General features: G+C 57.6%; 3 protein-coding genes across 11 annotated transcripts in view; 1 reads left to right on the top strand and 2 right to left on the bottom strand.

The window, feature by feature from the left end:
- Positions 1 to 7,875, bottom strand: part of USP48 (ubiquitin specific peptidase 48) — a 32,069-nt gene extending 24,194 nt beyond the window's left edge. For all 6 annotated transcript variants that reach the window (XR_009729465.1, XR_009729466.1, XM_061379585.1 and 3 more), the window contains exons 1-9: positions 7,717 to 7,875; positions 6,785 to 6,905; positions 5,971 to 6,118; positions 4,704 to 4,831; positions 3,528 to 3,652; positions 2,917 to 3,025; positions 1,494 to 1,627; positions 1,062 to 1,144; positions 609 to 788 (exon numbers count right to left, since the gene is read on the bottom strand). Coding sequence is in view for 4 of the 6 variants with exons in the window: in XM_061379585.1 (XP_061235569.1) it covers positions 609 to 788; positions 1,062 to 1,144; positions 1,494 to 1,627; positions 2,917 to 3,025; positions 3,528 to 3,652; positions 4,704 to 4,831; positions 5,971 to 6,118; positions 6,785 to 6,905; positions 7,717 to 7,850 (1,162 nt within the window). In the remaining 2 variants the exon portion in view is untranslated. The remainder of the gene's footprint in view (positions 1 to 608; positions 789 to 1,061; positions 1,145 to 1,493; positions 1,628 to 2,916; positions 3,026 to 3,527; positions 3,653 to 4,703; positions 4,832 to 5,970; positions 6,119 to 6,784; positions 6,906 to 7,716) is intronic.
- SLC2A1 (solute carrier family 2 member 1) overlaps positions 1 to 13,208 on the top strand; it is a 225,271-nt gene that overhangs the window by 58,276 nt on the left and 153,787 nt on the right. The window lies entirely within an intron of this gene.
- The window catches only part of HSPG2 (heparan sulfate proteoglycan 2), a 54,336-nt gene continuing 49,746 nt past the window's right edge, over positions 8,619 to 13,208 (bottom strand). For all 4 annotated transcript variants that reach the window (XM_061379517.1, XM_061379518.1, XM_061379519.1 and 1 more), the window contains 5 exons: positions 11,725 to 11,803; positions 11,570 to 11,640; positions 11,406 to 11,489; positions 10,340 to 10,443; positions 8,619 to 9,073 (listed from right to left, as the gene is read on the bottom strand). In XM_061379517.1, the coding sequence (XP_061235501.1) occupies positions 8,910 to 9,073; positions 10,340 to 10,443; positions 11,406 to 11,489; positions 11,570 to 11,640; positions 11,725 to 11,803 (502 nt within the window). In that variant the 3' untranslated portion in view covers positions 8,619 to 8,909. The remainder of the gene's footprint in view (positions 9,074 to 10,339; positions 10,444 to 11,405; positions 11,490 to 11,569; positions 11,641 to 11,724; positions 11,804 to 13,208) is intronic.

Genomic DNA, 13,208 nt, shown 5'->3' with positions numbered 1-13,208 from the left:
TCGAATGCAGCCAAAGAAACCAACATGTCCAGCCTCAGCCCAAGCTCTCCAATGAATCAAGACCTTACCCCATCCAAAGAACACTGGTATCTGGGCAGCATCAGAACAGAAGAGCCCAAAGAGAAGTAAAGACCTCGAAGCAAAAAGGCAGTTTTTTGCTCCCAAGTCATTATTTGGATCAAGATTTGTTTTAATGGAGACTCTTTACTGCCTCCAAGCAAAACACTTCAGTGGAAATAAAACCATCACGTGTTAAGGAAACTGAAAGCAATCTTGTTATCTGTCCCTACGCCTGCCTTTGCACCCTGGCCAAGGAAGCAGCACCCTGCCTGTTTCATCCCGATAGGCAACTGGTGCCTGAGTTATCAGCACCTTATCTGCCGTGTGGCAGGCAAGGGAAATACTAGAGGAGCTGCTCATGAGGTGGTGTGTGAACACTCACACAGGGCTGAGGTGAAGGAAATCTGGCTGCAATTACCAGAAGCACCGCTTGCCATGTTACTGCTAAGAGGTGAGCAGAGGAGCGCTGCTGTTTGAGGAGCTCAGCCTCCGTGGTTTGGGTGGAAAGAGTGATTTTAAAAAGGGCACTCACAACTTAAAGGTTTTACCTAGATCTTCCTCAATCCCCAGCTGCAGTTTCTTCCCTTCCATCTTTTCGATGTCTTCATCATTAAACTTGTACCACTCGCCCGTCTGCGGGTCCTTCACGTGGGCAATGTAGTGCCCGGAGTAGGCGCTCACCCCACGGTGGATGAGGACAGCACTCAGCTCGTAGACATAGACACCATCTGGAAGGGAAGAGTTATCCAGTGCTCTGGATGCAACAGCACACATCTTTCCCTTCCTGCTGCTTCATGTTTTCACAAGGCAGCAGGTAAAGACTGCTCCTGAAGACCTTGCTAAGTAGGTTGTGGCTTCCACAACCCACTTAGTGAGGGAGTTATTTAAAACATGGGCTTCCAACAACTCCTGACATGGTTTTCCATCGAAGAGGGGATTCAAAAGAGATGTGCTGAGGGATGGTGGGTAAAAGTTAACAGACCACAGTGTTCAAAACTCACTTTTTTGTTCCATGAAAGGCTCCATGTCAAGCAGCTCTGAGAAGCCGATGTAGGTGTTCAGCTTCTTCTTATGGCCAGTTTGTCTGTGTGGAGGCAAAGCTTCAGGTCAGGGAGAGCAGCAACAGCTCACACCCTAAAAGAACCTCCCCTGAAACCCACTGAGAAGCCCTCACACACTCAATCATAGAACCACAAACTGGTTTGGGGTGGAAGGGACATTAAAGCTCATCCAGTTCCAACCCCTGCCACGGGCAGGGACCCCTTCCACTGGAACAGCTTGCTCCAAGCCCCTGTGTCCAACTTGGCCTTGAGCACTGCCAGGGATGGAGCATTCACCACTACATCCTCAAATTAAAGCAGGAAAAGCAGAGCAGATGACTTTCCAAGGAAGAACCTAGGGAAATCCAGGTTTTACTCCAGTGGGAAGCTCACCTGTCAAACACGAAGCGCATGAGCTGCAGGTTGAGCGTGCAGGGAAGGCTCAGCAGCCTGATCTTCCTCGTGGCATTCTGCTTGCTCTGACACGTCTCACAGAAGTAACGATTGTCCCCTTCTAGTTTTTCTTCCTGAGAAGGAAGGGGGGGTGGAAAGAAAGGCCCTGAGACCAGGTTATCACTGAAAACTCAACCAATCCACACCACTCAGCAGTCATAACCAGTCCATGCCACCCCACAGCTGAAGCCTGAAGAGCAAAGAAGTTATTTTAAACCATTGAAGTCTCTACCCAGCTGCTTTCCAAAACAACCTCTGGGTTAAAAAAGCACTTTTCAGCATGGCCAGAGTGGGCTGCTTTGGCTTTAAGAACAACTTTAGACCCTCTTCCTTGTTCTGAGGTCATTTCAAGGCTGCCAGGTTTGCTCCCCGCTTGACTGAGTTGGTTGATACCAAACGAGGGCCACAGAAAAGGAGAAGAATTAATGAGATTGCCCTTTTCAGAGCTCACAAGGACCAAGTTAATGTAAAGCCACATTTCTGCCTGGCAACCCCAGGCCTCTAGTGCTCAGTAACAGCCACCACCGTGCAGGAGTCACTGTGTTACACCTATATAGATCCAGCAGCAGGATCAGGCCAGAGGAGAATTCCACCTGCCCTAAACAAGGCCACGATGGTTTCACTTGGAGGAGGAGCAGACCAACCTGAAGCTCACCAGTGCAGGGTTTAATGCACGTACCCAAACCAGTCTTTTCCCATAGCAGCCCTGCCACAAGTAGAGCAACCGATTTGCTGAGTGCACCACTGGAGGTGCTGCCCAGCAGCCAGACAGCTCAGGCAAAGAGGCTTTGGCTTAGTCCTGCCCTAAATATTGTCACTTGAATCCACAGCTCGACCCTTTAACGTGCCAGAGCTCAACTTAAGACCTAGGATGATTCTCAAGTCGAATTAAGAGCACTTGCAGCTGCTCCTACAGCTATCCCCAACCCTTCCTAGGATTCCAGAGTGCACATTCTGGAGCAGGGACTGTCTCCTGTTGCTGTGCAGATGAGCACTGATATGGGAGACACAAAGGGCACCGCTCTCCTGGTGCTATCCACGACAAAGCATGCAGGGATTTCCTGGCAGACTTTGGAGATGTTTTCCCAACACTGCAGGGGAAGGATGTGAACTGAACACGTGGCTTCAAAGTGCCTTTTACAGCCACAACGTGCACATGGTTTATGCTCTGGTCCAGAGCCACCCCTTGCTTGCTCAATCCTCATTTTCTGGGTGCACAGAAAATGCATTTCCCTTTGGATGCACCATGCTGGAAGAACTCAGTTGCTTTGCTCCGATATTGACCTCAAAGGCTGTTAACTGAAGGAAGGAATTAAACCACCCAGCTAAGAATAGCAGGACTCGAATCCCACCGAGCTCATACCTTAAGGAATTCCGTTATACAGTCTGTCAGCTGCTTGTGCCCTTGGATGTTTAACTCCAGCTCGTAGAACTTAGACACGAGTTTGGACTCTCTGCCACACTGGTTGCAGCTAGGATTGAAGAAACAAAGACAAAACCCCATGAGGACGGTTCATTGCTTCGGGTCTGAACTCCCCAGCCACTGGTAAAATACTCCTTGAGCTATAAAACCAGAAGGAAAAGCTTAACACCTCTACACCACAAAACCTCTGCAGGGAGGGAACAGGGTAACAGCATCTACCAGGAGCAGCTTGCACCAGTTTCTATCACGTCTGAGGGGAAATCCACAGCTCCGAGAGCACAGGAAGGAAAACACAAGCCCCAAGCTGCAGGACTTCACATTTCCTTAACTCCCTTGCAGCTTTTCTTGGTTGGTTATCATTAAAGGCTAAAAAGCAGCTGCAGAACTGCACCACCACCACACAGAGAAACCTAAAAACCTCTTACAAAATGCTCTGGCAGATGCTTACCTGCCTGCTTTGATTGGTAGAAGGCCCTTACCCCCCCCTGCTCCTTTAGCTCTAAAGCATCTAAATATTTACAGAGAGGCTCTTCCCAAAGAGCAGCACTTACACCGTGACGTAGGCGTACTCTCCGCAGAACTGCTTCTGCACTATGTTCCGGACATCTGGGTTCTTTTGTTTGGATAAAGTATCTTCCAGCAGCGACATGAACAGCTTGGAAAACTCCTGGGCATCCTGGAAAAGAACCCCCAAGTCCCTTCACAAGCCATCAGAGCACAAAGCCCAAGCACAACCCTGTTGTTCATTTACTACAAATTACCCAGAGCCCTACACAGGGGCTGCGGCGTGGGCTGCATGGATAAAGAGACCATGTCAGGAGAGCTAAAGGAAAAGAGGAATTTGCCTCAAAGGAGCGTGAGGCCCCCAGCAGGAGGTAACCTGGCTCCTGGCCAGGCAGTCTGACTCCTGCCCTAGCTCCTTACAAGGCTTTGGAAGGGGAAAGGAACCTCCTGCAGAGCTTTCCCCACCCTGGTCTCAAAGCTGTCCCTGCTTGTGTGTGGGGGTCTGAAAGTCAAACAGAACACCCCAAAAGTGAGAAGCTGCCTCGTGGATTCAATCCCCCCCCTGCAAAGCCCAGGGCCTTCCCCTCCCACCCTGGATCTCCTTCGCTTTCCTCTTCCAAGAACAAGAGGTTTTGGCCTCTCCTGGCTGTCCTTCCCTACCCCTGCTCAGTGATGACTGCTTCCTTCCCCTCCTGCATCCTCCCAAGGAAACACACATGGAGCTGGGGCTCTTCCTGCCCCAGTCTCCATCTGAACTGCTCCAAGTGTACGTCCCTCCAGCTTCAGCGACAGCCCCATGGGCCCCACCTGCAGCATTTGTCCCTTTCTAACCCCTCTCTGCCCCCACAGTGCCCCTTGGCTGGCTCCTGGTGATCCCATAAACATCTCACGCTGTGAGGGCCCTTCAACCCCCCTGAACTACCCACTGGGGAGGAGCAGCCCATAAGGCCCCTACCAAAGGACCCTCATGGCAGCTCCAACTCCCAGTCCACACAGTGCCAGAGCCCATCAGGTGCTAACAAAACTCCCTGTCCCCATCACATTGCTCCCCATCCCACTGCTCTCTGGGCTCCTTCTGATCCCCTAAGCCCCAACACTGACAGGAAGAGCCTGCAGCAGCACTCTGTGCTCACAGCAAACAGCAAACCCCAGCTCAGAGACACTAAACTCACACCAAAGGGCAGTTCCACATTGCTCTGAAGGAGGTGGTTACTCAAACCTACCTGCTGCTGCCCCGTGTCCAAGCCCAGCGCCTTGACAAATCCAGAGGGATCGATGTATCGCCGCTTGCTGTTCTGCAGCAGGGCAAACAGGTACTGCAGGTGCTCACAAATGCTCTGAGGCTCATAGTCTATTAAAACAGCACGTTGCACAAGTTACAGACAGAAGTTTAAGGCTGGAGGTAGCTGTGCCCAGTGCCTGGCCTTTCTTTGTAAAGGTGAACTTAGTCATTAGACATGAAATGGGTTTCTCAAAGCCATTTTAAAATCACAGGATGGTTTGGGTTGGGAAGGACAGGGACCCCTTCCACTGGAGCAGCTTGCTCCAAGCCCCTCTGTCCAACCTGGCCTTGAGCACTGCCAGGGATGGGGCATTGACCACTTCTCTGGGCACCCTGTGCCAGCGCCTCAGCACCCTCACAGGGAAGAGCTTCTGCCTTATCTCCAACCTGAACTTTTCTGTTTAAGTTTAAACCCATCACCTCTTGTCCTATCACTACAGTCCCTGATACCGTAAGAACTGAAGCTGTTCATGCCACTGCTGACAGCACAAGCCAAATATCATAGAAACATGAGATAATTTACAGTTGGAAAATCATTTCCCACGTTGGAAAAGACCCTTAAGACCATTGAGTCCAACTGTAACCATCCCACAGTGCCTCACGTGAGCTGTATGTAAAGAGTTCAAGCAGTGTGTGCTGATTACCCTATAGCAACAGCTTCCTGTTAACCCCAAATGGTGAGACATTGCTTTAAAACACCATAAAAAGAGGAACGGAAGGAATGGGATCCAGAGGGCACCTACAGCTCTGTGCCAGACACAAAGGATGGCACCAGAGGCCATGGTGTCCACGCTGGAGGAAACTGGGAACCTCAGTTGTACTGGGATCCTGAATTCTTGCCCTCCTATGGGATGAATGAGGCTCCATGATAGAACAGATTGGCCCCATCCAACTGCTTCCAGCCCCAGCACCATCACTAAGTTGGGAAATGCTTTGGGAAGCAGCCCAGCAAGAAACAAACCCAAACCAGGTTTTCCAACCAGATCAGATCCCCCCTGGGTGAAGAAATAACACGGATAAAGTTTGGGTCATTCCCAAAAGCCGGGTAACGGACCCAAACCCAACAGTGCGGAGATGGGATGAGCGGCTGCTGCTTCACCAATGGATACCCCAAAAAACCATGATCCCAGAGCGAAGTTTAGGAGCAAATGAGTAGAATTTGGGGGCAAACGTGCAAACCCACGCATGGCAGAGGAGCTGCCACTCACCTTTGTCCTTTGGGATGCCCTCTCCAGCCATGGAGGTGCTGGGACACAAGTAGAGGGCTTGCCGGAGCTCCAGGTTGAGGAACCACATCTGCAGGAAGGTGTTGACGTAGCACGTGGCCCCCAGGTTCGTTAAGCCCACGAACGCGTTCTGGTGCAGGACAGGAGAGAGGTTGGTACCGGTGCGGGAGAGGAGAGCAAGCAGCAATCACAGAATCACACAATGGTTTGGGTTGGAAAGGACCTCAAGATCATCCAGCTCCAACCCCTTGCTACTAAGACCCTGTCACCCAAGGCTCTGTCCAACCTGGCCTTGAGCACTGCCAGGGATGGGGCATTGACCACTTCTCTGGGCACCCTGTGCCAGCACCTCAGCACCCTCACAGTACAGAACTTCTTATCTCCAACCTGAACTTCCCCTGTTTCAGTCTGAACCCATCACCCCTTGTCCTATCCCTACAGCCCCTGATGAAGAGCCCCTCTCCAGCATCCTTGCAACCCCCTTCAGACACTGGAAGCTGCTCTGAGGTCTCCACGCAGCTTCTCTTCTCCAGGCTGAACAGCCCCAGTGTTCTCAGCCTGGCTCCATACAGGAGCTGCTCCAGCCCCTGCTCATCCCCATGACCTCTCTGGCCTTGCTCCAACAGCTCCGTGGCCTTCTTACGCTGAGGACATACCCAGCACTGAGGCTGTTTGTTGGGAAAACCCTGCCTCTGGCACTGTAAAGCCACATTCCCAAACTCCCTCTGGCTACAGGGGCACCCGAGGTGTCACCTCCCCTCTTCCTTCCCATCTTTTGGGCCGGTTGGGGGGGTACCTTCTTGCGGCGCTCGCAGTTGGGGTCGTCGATGTTGTGGAAGCTGTTCTCATCGATCTCGCCCAGCCACACGTGCTCCCCGATGCCCACCAGGCAGTTGGGGTTCCCCCGGCAGTTCCTCCTGTGGAACCAGTCCCACTGTCACCCTCAGCATCCCTTTGGGGTGAGGACAGCAAAAGGGGGGGGCCACAGTGCTAAACAGAGCGAGTGGGGAGGGATATGGGTCCGCTACACCCCCCAAAACAATGGTTATGGGTGAATGCGGAGATGGAGACTAAAAACGGGAGGGGAAAGGGGGACCCCAACAAGAGGAGTCCCCCACAACCTCAGGGGGATGCCCTATATCTAGGGAGCCTGTTAACAAGAGGGGTCCCCCACAACCATGAGGAAGAATCCCTGTATCTGAGAACCCAGTTTATATGAAGGGGCCCCCACAAACTCAGGGGGATCTCCTGTATCTGGGGAGCCATTTATCAAGAGGGTTCCCTTATACATGAGGAGCTCCTTAATGAGAGAGGTCCCCACAACCTCGGGAGGGTCCCCAATACCTGAGTTGCCAGTTAACAAAAGGGGTCCCCCCCAACCCTGCGGCGGAGTCCCTGTATCTGAGGTCCCACTTAATATGAGGGGTCCCCCTTAACCCCAGGGAGGACCTCTACATCTGGGCAGCCAGGCAAGCAGAGGGGCCCTCACAAGCCCGGGGAATTGGGGTCCCAAAGCAGCGAACGGCAGCTCTCCATCCACCCTCATGGACCGGGAATCGCCTCAGGGCCTCCGTAGCCGTACGTGGGGTGGGGGGGGTGAAGGAACGCGGGGTCTCCCCAGGCCCAGAGAGGTGAACGGCGCTGGGGAAGGGGATGGGAGGGGGGTTTGGGTCCCTCTATAACGGGCGGCGGGCGGGGGGCAGCGGCGCGGGGGGGTGCCCGTGGTACCGGCAGGCGCCGCGCTGGCAGGGCTCCAGCCCGACGCGGTAGGCCGCTTCGATGTGCTCCTGCGCCACGGCCTCGGGCGGCACCGTCTCTGTCCAGCGCCACGCGGCCTTCTCCAGCTGAAGCCGCGGCGCCATCGCCGACACCGACCGGAAAGACCGAGAACGGCCCCGGCTATACCGGCCACAACGGCCCCTCCCGCGGCTGCCGCCGCCGCAGCCGCCGTCAGGGCTGGTGACGCCACACGCGCGACGCGCTGACGCTCATGCGCGGCGCCGAGCGCGACGCGCAGCGAGGGGAGAAGGGCGGGGCCTGAGCGGCAGAAGGGTGAGGGCTAAAAGGGGGCGGGGCTTGAGGGATGGGGCGGGGCTTAGTCGACGGGGGCGGAGTCTGTCTTGGAGTGGGGCGGGGCTTGAGCTGCGGACGCAAGCGGCTCCCCCGGGGACGGGAACGCGAACGGGAGCGGAGCGCGGTCCCGTGTGCGCGCAGTGACTGGGTCCTGACCCCCCCCCCCTTGTCCATCCTGTGCCGCCCAGACCCTCCCCACACCATAACCCCCCCTACCCCCCCCATACCACAGCCCCTGTACCCCAAACCATACCCCCTATGCTGTGCGCTCCAATATACCCCAAAGCCCCCCAGACCCTCACCCATACCATACCCCCGATCCCCTCTATCACCCCCACACCGCAGCACCCCTATACCCCCCATGCCATATCCCTCCCACACCCCACACCATATCCCCTGTACCCCCAAACCCTCACATCCCCCATACCATACCCCCCCTTCACCCCAATACCCCCACACCTCCCCATCAGCATACCCCTGCACCCCAATACCAAAACCCTCCCATACCACTCCCCTACACCCCCCATACCCCCGCGGCGCACCCCAACACACACGGGTTGGTTCTCTCTCCTTTAATGCTGCCCCTGGGGGCCCCGCCAGCACCCGATTGTCCCTCGCATCCCCACCCCGCCTCCATCCCGGGGGGCCCCGGGCGGCCCGGCCGCCCCGGCACAGGTTTGGGGGGCTGGTGTAGTGGTGGTGGGGGGGGGTGTAAACATTTATGGGGGTCCCGGCCCCCCCCCCCCGGGGTCACCCCGGGGCAGCGAAGCACCGTTTCCTCCTGTCTTGTTTTTGGAAAAAAGAGTAAAATTGGCCAAATTCCCCCCAAAATACAGCTGGGGGGGGTGTTAGTGCGGGCAGGGGGGGGAGGGGGAGCCCCCCACTGCGCCGTGCCGCAGGTCGATGGGGTGTCGGGGGGCACCGGCGGGTGCCAGCACCAGGCCCCGCAGGCACCCGGTGATGCCGGAGCGGTACTTGCCGGCCGTCAGGCTCTGGGGGTCCGGGGCACCACCTGTGGGATATGGGGGGCATGGGGACATGGGGGACACAGGGGTGTGGGGCACCCCATGGGCTCACCCCATAGCCAGTCTCACCTGGACGTGGGCATCGCACCTCCCATCCCATGGCCCATCAGATGTCCACCCTCTGTGCACCCCATATCCCATCCCATGGCCACCCCATGGCCCATCCCATGCGCACCCCATGGCCCACCCCATGTGCACCCCATGGCCCATCCCATGTGCACCCCATGGCCCATCCCATGGCCACCCCATGTCCCATCCCATGTGCACCCCATGGCCCACCCCATGTACACCCCATGGCCCATCCCATGGCCACCCCATGTCCTACCCCATGTGCACCCCATATCCCATCTCACGGCCACCCCATGGCCCACCCCATGTGCACTCCATGTCCCATCCCATGGCCACCCCATGGCCCACCCCATGTGCACCCCATGGCCCATCCCATGGCCACCCCATATCCCATCCCTTGTCTACGTCATGTCCCGTCCATATCCCATCCCATGTGCACCCCATGTCCCATCCCATGTACACCCCATGTCCCATCCCATGTGCACCCCATGGCCCATCCCATGGCCACCCCATGGCCCATCCCATGTGCACCCCATGTCCCACCCCATGTACACCCCATGGCCCATCCCATGGCCACCCCATGTTGCACCAGGTATTTGGTCCCATGTTCCAGCCTATGTCCTACCAGATGTCCCATGCCTCATCCCACACCATGTCCCCTCCCATGGCCATCCCTGCCCTGTCCCATCATGTGCCCCCACCCCATGTCCCATCCCATATCCATTCCATGTGCCACAATGTGTCCTATCCCATGTCCCATCAGGTGTCCTGTCCCATGTCCCATCCCATGGCCATCCCATGTCCCACCATGTGACTCATCCTGTGTCCAACCACAAGGCCATCCCATGTCCCATCAGCTGTCCCCCACCCCATCTCCCATCCCGTGGTCATCCCATCTTCCATCATGCGTGCCCACCCATGTCCCATTCCATGTCCCTCCCATGTCCTATCAAGTGTCTTGTCCCGTTCCATGCCCCCCCCGTCCCATCACATCATCCCCACCCCAGTCCATCCCATGTCCCCTCCCGTGTCCCATTGTGTGCCTCCTTCCTGTGTCCCCATCCCATGTCCCATGCAGTGTCCAGCCCAGGAACCACCCATGTCCCATCCTGTGTGACCCCCATGTCCCTCCCCTGACCATGTCCCCCCCCCCGTGTCCCCTCTGTCCCCCGGTGCCACCGTACCCACGTAGATGCTGCCCTCGGTGTTGGCCATGATGTTGGTTCCTGGGGACTCCCCACTCACCGGCTCCTCCCCATCCACCTGCAGCTGCCCGCGACGGCCCTCCCTGCACGGCACCAGCAGCACCCATCAGTGCCAGCACCACCAGCGCTGGCACCCATCAGCACTGGCACCCATCAGCACCCATCAGCACCAGCACTGGCACCCATCAGCACTGGCACCCATCAGCACCCATCAGCACCAGCGCTGGCACCCATCAGCACTGGCACCCATCAGCACTGGCACCCATCAGCACTGGCACCCATCAGCACCAGCACCACCAGCACTGGCACCCATCAGCACTGGCACCCATCAGCACTGGCACCCACCAGCACCAGCACCACCAGCACTGGCACCCATCAGCACTGGCACCCATCAGCACCCATCAGCACCAGCGCTGGCACCCATCAGCACTGGCACCCATCAGCACCAGCACCACCAGCACTGGCACCCATCAGCACCCACCAACACCAGCAACCATCAGCACCAGCACCCATCAGCACCAGCACTGGCACCCATCAGCACTGGCACCCATCAACACTGGCACCCATCAGCACTGGCACCTATCAGCACTGGCACCCATCAGCACCAGCACCACCAGCACTGGCACCCATCAGCACTGGCACCCATCAGCACCCACCAACACCAGCACCCATCAGCACCTGCACCGGCACCCATCAGCACTGGCACCCATCAGCACTGGCACCCATCAGCACTGGTACCCATCAACACCGGCACCCATCAGCACCAGCACCACCAGCACTGGCACCCAGCAGCACTGGCACCAGTCAGCACCCACCAGCACCAGCGCTCATCAGCACCAGCACCCATCAGCGCCAGCACCACCAGCACTGGCACCCATCAGCACTGGCACCCATCAGCACCCACCAGCACCAGCACCACCAGCACTGGCACCCATCAGCACTGGCACCCATCAGCACCCACCAGCACCAGCACCACCAGCACTGGCACCCATCAGCACCCACCAGCACCAGCACCCATCAGCACCCATCAGCACCCTTTACCCACCTTGTCACCGTCACCCGGTGCCACTCGCCATCATTGATGGGGTCTTCGGAGATGATGGTGCCCTCACCGCTGCCCAGCTGGTAGCTGCAGGGTGACATGGGCTCAGCACAGGGGCACCCATGGGTGTCACAGAGCACCCCAGGGTGACACCGGCTCCCCCTCACCTGAACACCAGGTGCCCGTCCTTCAAACCCAGGCCAATGAAGTCTTTGGCTTTGCCACCCTCGCTGGGCTCCTGTGGGTGCAGGGGGGCAGTGAGCGCGGTGGGGGCACCCTGACCCATGGGGCTCAGCACCCTGGGGCCCCCAGCACCACTCACCGCCCCGTGCCACAGCACCAGCCCCTCGGCGCTGCCCGTCCGCAGCTCCAGCTCCATGGTCTCGGGTGCCTCGGGGGGGCTGTGGGGACAGGGGATGGGTTGATGGGTGCAGGACCAAGGGGGGGTACAGTGTGCAATGGGTGCAGCACCCAGGGGTGTTACAGTGTGCAATGGGTGCAGCACCCAGGGGGGTTACAGTGTGCAATGGGTGCAGCACCCAGGGGGATACAGCATGGATGGGTGCAGGCCATGGAGGGACAGTGTGCAATGGGTGCAGCACCCGGGGGGTTTTTAGGCGTGCAATGGGTGCAGGACCCAGGGGGGTTACAGTGTGCAATGGGTGCAGCACCCAGGGGGGTTACAGTGTGCAATGGGTGCAGGACCATGGGGGGTTACAGTGTGCAATGGGTGCAGCAAGGGGGGGTTACAGCGTGCAATGGGTGGGGCCCAGGGGGGTTACAGTGTGCAATGGGTGCAGCACCCAGGGGGGTTACAGTGTGCAATGGGTGCAGGACCATGGAGGGTTACAGTGTGCAATGGGTGCAGCACCCGGGGGGGTTACAGCGTGCAATGGGTGCAGGACCATGGGGGGTTACAATGTGCAATGGGTGCAGCACCCAGGGGGGTTACAGTGTGCAATGGGTGCAGGACCATGGGGGGTTACAATGTGCAATGGGTGCAGCACCCGGGGGTGTTACAGCGTGCAATGGGTGCAGGACCAAGGGGGGTTACAGTGTGCAATGGGTGCAGCACCCAGGGGTTACAGTGTGCAATGGGTGCAGGACCATGGGGGGTTTCAGTGTGCAATGGGTGCAGCACCCAGGGGTGTTACAGCGTGCAATGGGTGCAGGACCAAGGGGGGGTTACAGTGTGCAATGGGTGCAGCACCCAGGGGGGTTACAGTGTGCAATGGGTGCAGGACCAAGGGGGGGTACAGTGTGCAATGGGTGCAGCACCCAGGGGGGTTACAGTGTGCAATGGGTGCAGCACCCAGGGGGGTTACAGTGTGCAGTGGGTGCAGCACCCAGGGGTGTTACAGTGTGCAATGGGTGCAGGACCAAGGGGGGGTACAGTGTGCAGTGGGTGCAGCACCCAGGGGTGTTACAGCGTGCAATGGGTGCAGCACCCAGGGGTGTTACAGTGTGCAATGGGTGCAGCACCCAGGGGTGTTACAGTGTGCAATGGGTGCAGCACCAAGGGGTGTTACAGTGTGCAATGGGTGCAGCACCAGGGGGGTTACAGCGTGCAATGGGTGAGCACCAGGGGGTTTTGCAATGGTGAGCACAGGGGGTACAGTGTGCAATGGGTGCAGCACCAGGGGTGTTACAGTGTGATGGGTGCAGCCCCAGGGTGTTACAGTGTGCAATGGGTGCAGCACCCAGGGGTGTTACAGTGGATGTGCAGCAGGAGTGTTACAGTGTGCAATGGGTGCAGCACCCAGGGGTGTTACAGTGTGCAATGGGTGCAGCACCCAGGGGTGTTAC

This window comes from Neopsephotus bourkii, unplaced genomic scaffold (genome assembly GCF_033783945.1).
Source record: "Neopsephotus bourkii isolate Nb327-2 ecotype Australia unplaced genomic scaffold, CSIRO-AGI_Nbou_v1 NB_1778, whole genome shotgun sequence".
NCBI classification, from domain to species: domain Eukaryota; kingdom Metazoa; phylum Chordata; class Aves; order Psittaciformes; family Psittacidae; genus Neopsephotus; species Neopsephotus bourkii.
Note: the sequence above shows the minus strand (reverse complement) of the source record. Positions and strands in the feature narration are given on the sequence as shown.